The sequence below is a fragment of the Schistocerca nitens genome, chromosome 8 (genome assembly GCF_023898315.1).
Source record: "Schistocerca nitens isolate TAMUIC-IGC-003100 chromosome 8, iqSchNite1.1, whole genome shotgun sequence".
Taxonomy (NCBI): domain Eukaryota; kingdom Metazoa; phylum Arthropoda; class Insecta; order Orthoptera; family Acrididae; genus Schistocerca; species Schistocerca nitens.
This window is the reverse complement of record NC_064621.1, coordinates 22253899-22268656: the sequence shown is the minus strand read 5'-3', so window position 1 is coordinate 22268656 and position 14758 is coordinate 22253899. Positions and strand designations below refer to the sequence as shown.

At 50.4% G+C, this 14758-nt stretch overlaps 1 protein-coding gene across 1 annotated transcript in view; it reads left to right on the top strand.

Moving 5' to 3' along the window:
* LOC126198519 (fibrillin-2-like) overlaps positions 1–14758 on the top strand; it is a 732236-nt gene that overhangs the window by 592340 nt on the left and 125138 nt on the right. The window contains exon 40 of the mRNA XM_049934905.1: positions 5003–5167. Coding sequence (XP_049790862.1) covers positions 5003–5167 — 165 coding nt within the window. The remainder of the gene's footprint in view (positions 1–5002; positions 5168–14758) is intronic.

Genomic DNA, 14758 nt, shown 5'->3' with positions numbered 1-14758 from the left:
CCGGAGTCGAGGGGATCTGCCAACCCTTGAGCCGGAACCTTCGAATACGGCTGGAAGTGACCCACACGAAGAGACCACCGTTGTCCCACAACCGGAGCCCAGGACAGAACGGGCGACAAGCTGTCGAACTCCAGATCCTGTTCCACCTCGGGAGGGGCAAGACCCAGTGGCGGGGACGAAGGGGAAGGGACGACCACAGGTGAACCAGCCTCCTGAGAAACCGGGCCTGCTAGGGGGGTCGGCTCTCGCTGGGGCATCTTGAACGATGGCGATGCCGGTGCTGGAGCTACTGGAGGCTGCCAAGGCTGAGAACCATCGCAGTGCGGCAGAGTCACAGCAGGGAGAGGAGGTAACGTCCCCTGTGAAACCAACACAGGTGCCAGCAATGGGGAAGCCGGTGTCCGAGAGGTCGGAGGGTGGGTGCCCAAACGTGGACGTAGCTGATTTTGGTGACGACATACCACGCGGTCCCCCGCCTGCAAGGTATAGAGCCGGTGGCCATTTCGGCGCAGGACCACCGCCGGTATCCAACGTGGATTGCGACCAAACCCACGGGCCCAGACCGACATACCCAGTGGAAAGCCAGGTACTCCGTTTTGTGAAGACTGGCGAGGACCAGGCCGGAGGAGGTGCAGCAGAGTCGTAGGTTGACGCCCATGGAGGAGCTCTGCGGGGCTGCGTTCTCCCATTGGTGTGGTCTGGTATGCTGTCAAGAAAAACGTCAGTGCTTCCTCCGCAGGAAATTTGTGCACATACTTTTTCATCTGCATCTTAAATGTGTGCACCATGCGCTCGGCTTCCCCATTCGATTGTGGATGGAAGGGGGGAGAGCAAACGTGCCGAATACCGACGCGCCTACAAAAATCCTGGAAGGTCTGCGAAATAAACTGCGGTCCATTGTCCGAGACCAGGGTGATTGGCAGACTTTCCACAGAAAAGATTTTTGCTAGTGCCTGGATTGCAACTTCTGAAGTGGTTGAGGAGCATTGAACCACATATGGGAATCGGGAATAAGCATCAATGACAATGAGCCAAAAGCCATTGAGAAACGGGCCCACAAAATCGATGTGAACATGTTCCCATGCTTGGGTTGCCGGCAGCCATGAAGAGAACGCTGCCCTGGGAGATGCTTGTTGGCTCGCACACTGGGAACAGGCGGCCACCAAGTGCTCAATTTCTCTGTCAATACCGGGCCAGTACACATGTCTGCGAGCCAAGGTTTTAGTACGGTAAACACCCCAGTGCCCCGCATGTAATAACGTGAGGACCTCCCTTCGTAAACTTGCAGGAACAACCACGCGAGGAGCTGTATCATCGGTAGCCAGAAGGAGAACTCCTTCCAAGACCGAGAGGCGGTCTCGTAGAAGAAAATAATTACGAAGAGGGTCCGAGGCCCAGCCCGGAGGGCGGGATGACCACCCCTGCTGAATGAGGCGAACTACTTGCCGGAGAACTGGGTCAGCCGCCGTTTCCCTGGCGACTCGAGAACTAGTGATCGGGAAGCCATCAACCGCTTGGCGGGACGCCACATCCAAATGAAAACACATAATCTCCTCTCGATCGAACGTAGGATCCGGGCCCACCGGAAGACGGGAAAGAGCGTCGGCGTTGGCATGCTGTCCTGTAGGGCGAAAATGAATGTCATAATGGTACTTAGAGAGGAACAAGGCCCAGTGCTGTAGTCTGTGGGCCGCCCTATCCGGAATCTGAGAGGCGGGGCCAAATAACGATATTAATGGCTTATGGTCAGTGATTAACTGAAACTTCGTGCCATACAAGAAAGGATGAAACTTGGTAACAGCGTAGACAATGGCCAAAGCCTCTTTTTCCACCTGGGAGTAATGGACCTGCGGGGGACTAAGCGTTTTAGACACAAACGTCAGTGGTTGCTCGGAACCATCTGCGTTGCGATGGGCCAGGACCGCCCCCACCCCATACTGCGAAGCATCTGTAGCCAGGACCAACGGCTTATGGGGATCAAAAGTAGCCAAACAAGGGGCTGACGTGAGGAGGCCCTTCAATGAGGTGAACGCTCGCTCGCATGCAGGTGACCAATCAAAAGGAACACCCTTGTGCAGAAGGCAGTACAGGGGGTGGGCTATAGTGGAAGCCCTGGGAATGAACCGGTGGTAATAGGCTATCTTGCCTAAAAAAGCTTGTAACTCTTTCAGCGAAGCGGGCCGAGGAAGGTTGACGATACCTTGGACCAAACTTCCTAGTGGCTGGATGCCGTGCCGAGAGATGGTGTAGCCCACATACTCAATGGACGGTTGGAAGAAGGTCGACTTATGCAGGTTGCAACGCAAGCCCACAGACCTGAATTTGAGAAAGAGGGTGCGAAGGTTGTGCAAGTGTTCCTTCGTGCTGCGGCCTGTGACAATTATGTCATCCAGGTAATTAATACAATGAGGGATTGTCGACGTGACATGCTCAAGATAACGCTGGAATATCGCCGGGGCACTGGATATTCCAAAGGCAAACCACTGGTATTGGTAAAGGCCAAACGGGGTGTTGACGACCGCCAGCCATTTGGAGTCCTCATCAAGTGGTATCTGATGATAAGCCTCCGACAGATCGATTTTCGAAAAATATTGGCCTCCCGCCTCGGTGGAGAACAAGTCATCAGCACGAGGCAAAGGATAGGTGTCCACCACCAATTGGGAATTAATGGTGGCCTTGAAATCGCCACAAAGACGTAATTTTCCCGAGGGCTTCCTTACAATATCGAGGGGCAAAGCCCACTCACTGGAAGAAATGGGAAGAATGACCCCTAGGGCTGTCAGCCGGTCTAGCTCTTCCTTTACCTGGAGAGCCAAGGGGATCTGCCTCGCGCGTAGAAAATGCGGGCGAGCTGACGCCTTCAACGTTAAGTGACCTTCAAAGTCTGAAACACGCCCCAGGCCCTCCTCAAAAATATCTGGAAAGTCTGAGATCAAAGATTCCAATGATTGATAGGGAACGTCTTCGGAGACCAACTGTATGGTGTCAGCGATAGAAAAACCGAAAGCTTGAAAGGCATCCACATTAAAAGGTTAGCGGACCTCGCATCACTGACAACAATAAAAGTAATAGGCCGAGTGACTGATTTGTAAGTCATGTCGGTAGTGAATTGACCCAGTAGGGGAATGAACTGTTTACCATAACCGCATAGACGCCGGTAAACTGGCACCAACGGGGGCGATCCAAGGTCGGAATAAGTTTGTGCATTCAACAACGAAACTGCCGTGCCCGTATCTACTTGCAGTTGTAACCGGCGCGACCGAACCGCCACCTCGATAAAGAGTTTGCGTGCCGATGCGTCGGGAGCCTGGCCCGATGAAACTTCCTGAATGTCAACGTCCATGTCCTCTGTACCTGCTTCCTTCGATTCTTTTGACGCTGAGCAGCAAACTTTAGCAACGTGACCCTTTTTATTACATTTGTGACAAACGGCCCAACGCTGGGGGCACTCTGACCGATCATGATGTATATAGCACGACACACAGGACGGCAACAGGGGCCGGCGGCCGGAACTCTGTTTATGCGCCGTGCGGGAGTGGCCGTAACGGCCGGATGGTACCGCTCGCACATCGTCCACCCCGGACGCGGCCGCGCCGCCCTGAACCTCCGCGACGTCACACCACGCTTCCAGCTGTTGACCTGCTGCGTGAGAGACTTCATACGATTGAGCAATGGACAGGACTTCCTCGAGGGAAGGGTCTTCTAACTGCAGGGCCCGTTGCCGGACCTCCCTATCAGGGGCCGAATGAACAATGACGTCGCGTACCATAACGTGGGCATACGACTCTTGCGACTGCTCCGTGACAAAATGACACTTGTGACTAAGACCGTGCAGGGTAGCGCCCCCTTGCATTGATAGAACTCGACCCTAGCCGCCACAACATGCATGTAGCGGCGATAATATGAAGACAGCAATGAACACAATGTGTCAAAAGACAAGGACGAGGGTTCCTGCAACGGCGCGAGCTGCCGCAACACTTGATACAGCGAGGGAGATATCCAAGACAAGAAGAGAGCATGACATACCTCCGCATCGGCAACATGAAACGCCTGGAAATGCTGCCAAAGGCGATGTTCATATGCGTCCCAATCCTCCGCCGTCTCGTCATACGTGGGAAAGGGAGGAGGGAACTGCGCCGGAGCAGACGGCTTGGAGAGCAACGCCGGAAGCACTTGTTTCATGGTGGCCATGAGCTCCGTCTGCTGCGCAACCAAAACCCGCACCAAATCCTCCATGCCGTGGAGACGCTGCGAAACTGGAACAACGACGCAACACGCGAAAGAACGACCCTACTCGTCGCCAATTGTGTAGTAACACTGTTCACATTTACGTCACACTTCACTTAGCGTAGACCGGGACTGTGTCCTAGGTATGCCCGATGTTAACTCACTGGGCACGGCCCGTGCTGCCAGAGTTGTTGTTGTTGTTGTTGTTGTTATGCCGGCAGAGGTCGCGTCCAAATTCTCGCGTGCCCTCTGGTGGACGGGACTCTACTTGCGGCAACTACCGTCCGTGACGCGCCGTGCCAATGTGCGCCTCCCGCGATCTTTCTGGTGGCTACTGCAGGGAGACTACCAAACTGCTGTATACCTGAATTACAAGTATATCTGATTGGGCAGGCTTGGAGATGGGTGAAGTTGCAGTGCATTATTGCACATACTGGATTATCTTAGGAGGGCCACCATCAAGTAATAGGATAGGCTCAAACAGAAATTTCTGTCAACTTATATACTGCCTGCCAAAGACCACCCACACAATGCACGGGACAGGGCAATATATTATTGAATGTTATGTAGCAATAGAGTTTTACTCTGGTTATTGTTTCATTTTTATTTCACAGGAAAATTATTTTTTAGTTTCATAAGGCTTAATCTGTTGTTCTTTCTTCGCTTTGAGCTCATACATGTTCACAGATATGCTGATGGGGGAAAACATGTCTTCAGTAGATTATATGCATTAAATTCTTATTAAGGTGTAACTGAAAATGAGTTTCCTTTTCAGACATTGATGAATGCGTTGAGAATGAGGGAATATGTGAAGATGGGATCTGCATTAATACTGATGGAGGAATGATATGTGAATGTCAGGAGGGCTATGTTCTCAGTCAAAATGGAATGAAATGTATTGATGTACGTCAAGATTTATGTTATGATAATTACAGAAGAGGTAAGAATTTTGCACAGTTTATTTTTTTACTACTTGTTCAGTCACATTATCAGCTCCAGAATAACAAATTTATAAGGATAGGTGTTTTTATAGATCAAGGGGACACATAAAAATAGTCCATTAAAGATGTGATAATATCTTCTTTAACTAGACTTAAGGAACTTGAGGGGTATATTATAATTGGGGTACTCTGTATACCCATAGCAAATTAATGTGTTCTACGCTTCATTCTTTCCAAAGACGTTCAAATAAAAGCATGAAGAATAGGAACAAACCAGACAAGTATGAGTAGACTTGCACTCTGATGGTTCTGTACGAACTTAACTATGTATATAGATAATAATTTATTGTGGTTCAATGGCTTGGTGCTCATAGTGCTGCTGGATGCCACTTTGGTAACTTGCGCGTCCCTAACCTACCCCTGTTATCTAACTAGGGAACAGGATCTACAGTTCAATGTGGAATCTGAACCACATGTTGCATTTGATAACTCCTCACATCATTGGGAGATGAAGACTGAAAAATCTATGGTTCGACCGATTTTCGATCACATGAGTTCTTGGTTTCCAGACACATGCTTCACTGTTTTTCTTTTTTCAAAACTAGCTTTTCATCCAAAAAAATGGGGTAGCCAGTACCCTGATTGAACATGCTGAGCTACAGTGCCATCTCTAGACCACCTGGCCCAACAAATATATAGATGGTTCACTTATAGGTTTTGATAGGTGAGTTTGCAAGTTTAAAAAAAGCAATATATATGTACACATCTTTTAATTGCATTGACATAGAAGCATAAATTACTTACACTACCAAGGGACTGTAGATCATAGAATTTGACATAAATTTCAACTTGATACCTCTACTCTTGACTTTCATTACTTCAGGAGGCAAAATTTCAATACTGCCAATGGATACACATAAAAGTATGTGCGTTGTCCTAGCATTCAGAACTAATAGTTACTTCCTCAGGGAGGAGAGAGGGTTAGCATGGCTAACATCAACAATGAAGGGAAGATTACTTAGGCCCCAGGATGAGAGAGATAGATCTGTCATGAGGATGAGGGGAGACAAAGACTAAACTATAGTATCATTCAATTGCAAGATAAATAAAACCTATACTTTCAAAAATTCCTCGTGTCTTGTTTCATCAGAAGAATATTTTATTAGAACTTTTGTTTCTTTTCTCTAAAATGTTTCAATTGTGGAGTGATTTTGTCAAAAGGAATAACAATAATAACTTTATTCAATATCAAATGATGCAAGGAGCATTTTTCTGAATTTGCCAATTCATAACAAGCAAAAATATGAAAACAAAAACTGAGTATTAAGTCCTTATATTAAGTAATACTAATATACTTCCGTGAAACCTACACAAAATTTTCTTTATTCTGTGTGAAGCTGCAACACCCATCTAGTGAGTAGTGTGGGTTGACAATCAATATTTCTTTTTATTCTGGCTTTAAATTTTACAGTGAGGAGAGATGTGACTGCATTCAGCAAAGAAATTGTAGGGCTCAATCCTGCATAGAGTAGATTTCTTTGATACAATCCAGTTCAATGGCTTGTGAGATGAAACTGATCTTTGTTTCTAGTAGTGTGTTTTTGTAGGTCATTGTTCACATTTTGTTTAAGTTTTCAGACCAACATGGTCAATTTAAAAATATGCATAAGTATTTATAACATGGTGCGAGTGGTACCGCATCTCCCCCTTCCCCCAGTGGCTGTTAGTTGCATCTGATAACTAGTTTCGATCACATTTAATGCTCATCTCCAGATCTAAGAATGAAATAAAACAATACGTTAATAAATAACTATTTCAATATTTAATATACAGGCTGGAGAAAAATTGTGTCACAAAATTTTAACCCTGGATAGCTGATCCCAGTAGGAACCAGAATTATTAATGCTGTGTAGGTCGACAGTGGACAATTTTTAAACTACAGAAACATGGCGCTACGCACTCCGATTGGCCTTGGGATTGCCTGTTGCCAGATGCTCTGGATAACACATGACCACGAATGCTTTCCCTGCTGCAGATTGTGATGTATCCAAGGTGGCCCACACACTCGGTGGTAGTGCGCCAGCCTTCCACTCTGAGGACCTGGAGGCGAATCCACCGGGGTCCCAACACATCCGTTTTAGATTCATGATAAGACATACCAGGAACAAACCCATCAAAACAGCTGTTAGTTTGGGTACAGAAAGTATTTTACAAGTTGTGCCAGCCCTGAAAAAGGACTTTTTTGTAGCTAGGACATTGTTTACTTAAAGCTCCCCCTGCCTGTCGTAAGAGGCCTTATGTGATGGTCCCCTCTCGGGTTTGACCTCCATCTTTCTAAATTATTCCGAAGAGCGAGCCAATTGGGGAAGGGCGCCTTACATGGTGCACTGTATCCGTCGTGCATTGAGACCTTTAGCCGGCTTTTTCGTCGTTGCAATGGTGTCCCGCTCGTTTTCCATCTCTTGGGCGAGGATACGTCCCTGGGTGCGATTACCACGCTGCACTCTGCAGTGTTGCTTTTAACTGCGACGACGACCTTGGACTTTTTTGCACCTAAGATCCAGCACGGTAGCCAGTCCGTTGTGGTGGGGCCGCCATGTACCTTTTGGTTGTAGCCCCCTGACAACACAGGGATCGCTCTACTGATGCCTGCGCCGTTAACTCCCCACGTATGCCAAGGAGTAGATGCCTATCCTCCTGGGGTATCGGGACTCCCGGCAACGACCATCCTGCCAGGTGGCCTTTGCTGTGGCTGGGTGGCACCCATGGGGAGGGCCCTTGGTCGGAGTAGGTGGCATCAGGGCGGATGACCCGCAATGAAGTGTGGTACATCGTCTCTCGCTGGTGGCCAGCCACCATCAGTCTCTAAGCGTTCTCGGGCTCAATTTAACGCTCAGAAGTACGATCCGAAAACATTCCCCTCCCTGGCCTCACTGTGGGAGGAACGTAAATCTCAGGATGGCAGTAGCAGTTATTCGCCCCGATTCTTAGTTTGTACGCGAGCTGATGGGGAGTCTTTTCTCTCCACCAAGCCTCAGTTCTTCGTCGAGCATTTAGAGGACAAGTTTGGGGAGGTGGAGGGCTTGTCCAAAATGCGCTCTGGATCGGTCCTGATACAAACAGCATCCTCTGCCCAGTCACGACGGTTACTTGCTTGTGACAAGTTGGGGGATGTTGCTGTTACGATCACACCGCATAAGAGTTTAAATATGGTCCAGGGAGTTATTTACCATAAGGACCTTCTTTTGCAGTCTGATGGCGAGCTGCGCGCCAACTTAGAGCGCAGAGGCGTACATTTCATCCGGCGCGTTCATCGGGGTCTGAAGGAAAATCAGATAGCTACTGGTGCCTTCATCTTGGCCTTCGAGGGTGATACGTTACCAGAAAAGGTCAAGGTGATGGTCTACCGATGTGACGTCAGGCCCTATATTCCTCCCCTGATGCGGTGCTTCAAGTGCTGGAAGTTCGGCCATATGTCTTCCCGCTGCACTTCCAGCCTCACATGTCGAGATTGCGGACGCCCATCTCATCCCAATACTCCATGTGCCCCGCCTCCCATCTGTGTCAACTGCGGGGAGCACCATTCACCTTGCTCGCCAGACTGCAGAATCTTCCAGAAAGAACACAAAATCATGGAATATAAGACCCTGGACCGACTGACTTATACTGAGGCCAAAAGGAAATACGACAGATTACATCCCGTGAGAATGACATCTTCCTACGCCGCTGCTACAACACCTGTGCTCGCCCCATCAGTTTCGCGACTTCCGGCCGGATCGCTGAGTGGTACAACTCCTCCTGCCCCCTTGCCAGTGGGGGGCTCTACCCACCGGGTTGCTCCTGCGCCACCTACTTCAGGAGCAACACCATCCCCCCCATCAGGGACGTCCGTCCCTGCTTCTAAGCCGGAGAAGTGTCCAACTTCTTCAGCTTCTCACACTCGCAAGGGGTCCCTTGGGTCCTTCCCCTCCCAGGTTTCCACCAGTGGGAAGGCTGACGACCGACAGTGGCGTAAGTGCCCACAAACAGCTGGTCGAAGGGCTTCACGATCCTCCTCAGTCCCGAAGACTGAATCGGTGAAGCCCTCGCAGCCAGTTAAACCCAAGGAGCAGCGTGAGAAATCAAAGAAGAAGAGCTCTAAGCCCAAGGAACTCGCGGTGGCAGCCACCCCACCCCAACCTTCCAGCTCTGCATCTAGGACGAGGTGGTGATTTTGGCGTCCGCTGAGGACCTCGATCTCGCCGGTCCCTCAGACGCCACGGATAGCACTCGCACAGGTGCTCAATCGGAGGCAGCAGGTGACCCAGTGGCGTAATCTGCCTTCCCAGTCCCGTCACGCCTTTCTCAGCCATGGACAATACCATCCTCCAGTGGAACTGCAGCGGTTTCTTCCACCATCTAGCTGAGCTCCGCCAACTTATCAGCCTTCATCCTTTCTTCTGCATTGCTCTTCAGGAAACTTGGTTTCCAGCAATGCGAACCCCTGCCCTCCGTGGCTATCGGGGTTATTATAAGAACCGAGCAGTATATGAAAGGGTGTCTGGTGGCGTCTGCATCTATGTCCTTAACTCTCTTCACAGCGAGTCTGTCCCTCTACAAACAGCTTTAGAGGCTGTCGCTGTTAGGGTGTGGACGCCACAGGCTATTACCGTCTGCAGTCTTTACCTTCCACCGGATGGTGATGTCACGCAGCATGAGCTGGCTGCGCTGCTAGCGCAATTGCCGTCACCTTTCTTGTTACTGGGCGACTTCAACGCCCATAACCCTCTGTGGGGTGGGTCAGTGGCAACAGGTCGAGGCGCCACCATTGAGCATTTATTGGCACAGCTCGATCTTTCACTTCTAAATGATGGTTCCTTCACACACTTCAGCGTGGCGCATGGCACGTACTCCGCCATCGACCTTTCGATCTGTAGCCCTCGCCTCTTACCGTCTGTCCAATGGAGTGTGCATGACGACTTGTGTGGCAGTGACCACTTTCCGATCTTTCTGTCACTGCCACCACGTCACTCTTCTGGGCGACCCAGCAGATGGGCTATGAATAAGGCTGACTGGGACTTGTTTTCCTCCACTGCCGCTATTGAGCCTCTCTCTAGTGATGACATTGATGCGGTGGTTCAATCGGTCACCACCGGCATCGTTACTGCCGCTGAATCTGCCATTCCCCGTTCTTCTGGGTCCCCTCGGCGGAGGGCTGTGTCTTGGTGGTCGCATGAGATCGCTGAAGCGATTAAAGATCGGCGGCGGGCGCTCCAGCGTCACAAGCGACATCCCTCCATAGACCACCTTATCGCCTTCAAACGGCTGCGTGCGCGGGCCCGCCTCCTTATCCGCCAAGGGAAGAAGGAGTGCTGGGAGCGGTACGTGTCCACCATTGGCCTCCATGTCACTCCATCGCAGGTCTGGGCCAAGATTCGACGTGTCTATTGCTATCGGACCCCTGTCAGCGTCCCTGCGCTCTCACTGAATGGAGCAGTTTGTACTGACTCCGACGTCATTGCAACCCACTTAGCAGAGCATTTTGCTCTGAGTTCCGCTTCTGCAAATTACCCCCAGGCCTTCTGCTCCATCAAAGAGCGGATGGAACGTCGGAGCCTTTCTTTTCGCACCCACACTTCTGAATCCTACAACGCACCATTCAGCGAGTGGGAATTTCACAGTGCCCTTGCCGCTTGCCCTGATAACGCTCCTGGGCCAGATCGCATCCACTGTCAGATGCTGAAACACCTTTCAGTGGACTGCAAGTGACGCCTCCTCGACCTTTACAACCGTCTCTGGGTCGAGGGTGAGTTTCCGTCGCAATGGCGGGAAAGCATTGTCATCCCCGTTTTGAAACCAGGCAAGAGCCCTTTGGAGGTGGACAGCTACCGCCCCATTAGCCTCACCAACGTTCTTTGCAAGCTTCTCGAACGGATGGTGAGCCGGCGCTTGAATTGGGTACTGGAGTCTCGGGGCCTTCTGGCTCCGTGTCAGGGTGGGTTCCGTAAAGGCCGCTCCGCCACTGACAATCTGGTGAGCCTGGAGTCGGCCATCCGTACTGCCTTTGCCCGCCGTCAGCACCTGGTCCCTGTCTTTTTCGACATGCGGAAGGCGTACGATACGACATGGCGTCATCACATCCTTTCTACGCATCATGGATGGGGTCTTCGGGGCCCTCTGCCGATCTTTATCCGCAATTTCCTGTCATATCGTACCTTCCGTGTGCAAGTCGCAGCCTCATATAGTTCCTCCCACGTCCAGGAGAACGGCGTGCCACAGGGTTCTGTTTTAAGTGTCTGCCTGTTTTTAATAGCCATTAATGGGCTCGCTGCGGCCGTGGGAAATTCTGTCTCCGCTTCCCTGTATGCTGACGACTTCTGCCTTTACTACAGCTCTACTGGCGTTGCAGCTGTTGAACGTCAGCTACAGGGCGCTATCCGCAAGGCGCAGTCTTGGGCTGTAGCTCATGGGTTCCAGTTTTCGGCAGCCAAGACCCGCGTTATGCATTTCTGCCGGCGACGTACTGTCCACCCGGAGCCGCGGCTTTATCTTGATGGCGAACTTCTTTCAGTGGTGGAATCGCACAGGTTTTTGGGGGTGGTTTTCAATGTCCGGTTGACTTGGCTGCCTCATATCCGACAGCTTAAACAGGCGTGTTGGCGGCATCTCAATGCTCTGCGTTGCTTGAGCCACACCCGCTGGGGTGCCGACCAATCTACCCTGTTACAGCTCTACCAGGCGTTAATCCAGTCTCGTCTGGATTATGGGAGCCTGGCTTATGGCTCCGCTTCCCCATCTGCGTTGCGGGTACTGGACCCAATACTACACAGCGGGATACAACTTGCCACTGGTGCCTTCCGCACCAGCCCTGTTCACAGTATACTAGTGGAGGCAGGTGTCCCTCCCCTGCGGTTACGGCGCCAACGGTTGCTGGCCGCTTATGCTGCCCATGTTTTTATCTTGCCCGGGCATCCAAACTATCATCTCCTGTTCCCGCAATCGGTCGTCCATCTGCCAGAACATCGGCCCCGGTCTGGTTGTACAATCGCGGTCCGCGTCAAAGAGCTTCTCTCCGGGCTTAGGGTTTTCACTGTTCCACCTCCTTTCCGGGCCACTTTGCGTACACCCCCATGGTGTGTTCCTCGCCCTTGCCTTCGGCTCGACTTGGCACAGGGCCTGAAGGACTCAGTCCCTCCAGAGGCCTTCCGCCGCTGCTTTTATTCCATCCTGGCCACGTATCAGGGCTCTGGCATTGTTTACACTGACGGTTCAATGGTTGCTGGTTGTGTCGGGTATGCGCTAACTCTAGGGGACCGGACCGATGACCATCGCAGTCTGGTCCCTTTCATCCCACAAACAACCTCTAGGGGACCATTCCGAACAACGTTCCTTGCAGGATGGCTGCAGTGTTTACACTGCTGAACTGGTCGCCATCTTTCGTGCCCTAGAGTATATCCGCTCCTGCTCAGGTGAGTCCTTCGTTATCTGTAGCAATTCCCTGAGCAGTTTACGAGCTCTCAACCAGTGTTTCCCTCGTTCTCGTCTGGTGATGGCTATCCAAGAGTCCCTGCATAGTCTTGCCCGTTGCGGCCGCTCTGTGGTCTTTGTGTGGAGCCCCGGTCATGTCGGTATCCCAGGCAATGAACATGTTGACCGCCTGGCAAAAGAGGCCACGAGACAACCATCTCTGAATGTTGGCCTCCCAGAGACTGATTTGTGGGCAGTCCTCCGCCGAAAAGTTTTTGCGCTTTGGGACGCTGAATGGCGCGATCGGATCATGCCCAATAAACTCCTTGCCATTAAGGAGACGACGACTGTGTGGCGGTCATCCATGCGAGCCACCCGCAGGGACTCAGTCGTCCTTTGCCGGCTCCGCATTGGCCACTCCCGGCTGACACACAGTTATTTACTGCGCCGGGAGGACCCTCCTCTATGTCGCTGCGGGGCGGTTTTGACAGTGGCCCACATTTTGTTGGCCTGCCCCCTTTTAGCTGTGGTCAGGCAGACATTTGCGCTGCCTGATACGTTCCCTGCCCTTTTACTAGATGACTCTGCCATGGTGGACTTAGTTTTGCATTTTATTCGGGCAGGGGGTTTTTATCATTTAATCTGAATGTTTATGTTTTTTAGTGTTGATTCTGGCTTTTAGCCTCTGATTTTAAACTGAGTTTTTAATGTGTTCTTGGTGGTTGGCTTTTCCTCTTTTTTTTTCTCTATGGTCGGCCAACCACCATCACTCTCTGTGTGTTTTAATTTGTTTTGTCTGATCTGTGTCGGAGTCTTTCTTGCCCCGTGTCGTCTGACGTCTTTCCTGTTGTTCGTTTTTTATTCTCTTTGGGCGGTTTTAATTTGTTTTTTGGAAAAAGGGACCGATGACTGTCGCAGTCTGGTCCCTTTAATCCCACAAACCAACCAACCTTTACTTAAAGCAGGTGCTCGGACTGGTGACCCTCTGATGCGACACAAGCTTGGTATCGTCGAACGGTGTTTTGTCAAACTCTTTCAAAGATTCCTGGTATTACCTTGATGGCATGTTGAATGCGCGCCATTAATTCCTCTTCATTTCTAGGTGGTTTGTGTCTGGATGGTTGAACTAAAACCTTGAAGAATCCCCACAGGAAAAAGTCCGATGGCATGATTTCTGGTGATCATGTCATACGAGCACTTCTGCCAATTACCCGGTTGTCGAAGAGATCATTTAAATATCGACGCACAGTACAACTGTTATGTGCAGATGCCTCACCATGCTGCAACAACATGCATATTCGTATGTCCAGGGAAACAGCTTCCAGCAGGCTGGGTAGAGTGTCTTGCAAAAAGTTAAGGTAATTTGCCCCAGTAAGTCAAGGAGGTAGACGGACCGGCCCAATCAGATGGTCACACACAGTGCCTGCCCAAATGTTGAACAATAATTGTTACTGGTGTCTGAGTGTTGTAAAGGCCATCCCGATGGAAGGTGCACTCATCAGTGAACAACATGATGGTGGGGAATTTGGGATCTGATGCAACACGTTGCTGAAACCACCAGCAAAACCCTAGTCTGTGTTCATAGTCCACCACAAGATTTAGGTCTTGAACAAGGTGGAAACTAAATGGATGCTGGCCGTCATCCCTCAAAATCTCCCAGGCTAACTGATGAGTGACCCCCATGTCATGTCCAACTGCTTAAGTACTTGTCGTAGGTGCTTCATTAAAGCGCTCAAGAACAGTCTCTTCAAATGCAGCATCCCGCTGTATTCGAGGTCTTCCAGCATAAACATGATATCCCGCTAATGAGCCTGTTTCACCAAATCGCTGGGGAATTGCTATAAATGTTTGTGGGTGTGGGTGGCATCTTGTTGGGTACTGTTCCTTGTACAACCATCGAGCTTCATGTGCATTATCATTGGCTAGTCCATAAAAAAAAGAACAATATCTCATTGTTCTTGAAACAAATACTGTGCCACCATGCTTATTGTATAACTAAATTGCAGGTGACGTGTGTACACTCCAAAGCGAAGCAAGACCTATTCGACATGTGTGTGTGTCTGGTTAGGGCAGTGACGGGGTGAGGGATGTTTGTATGTGTGAACCAAGAACCACTGCGCTGCCCGTCAGCCGACAAACAGCAA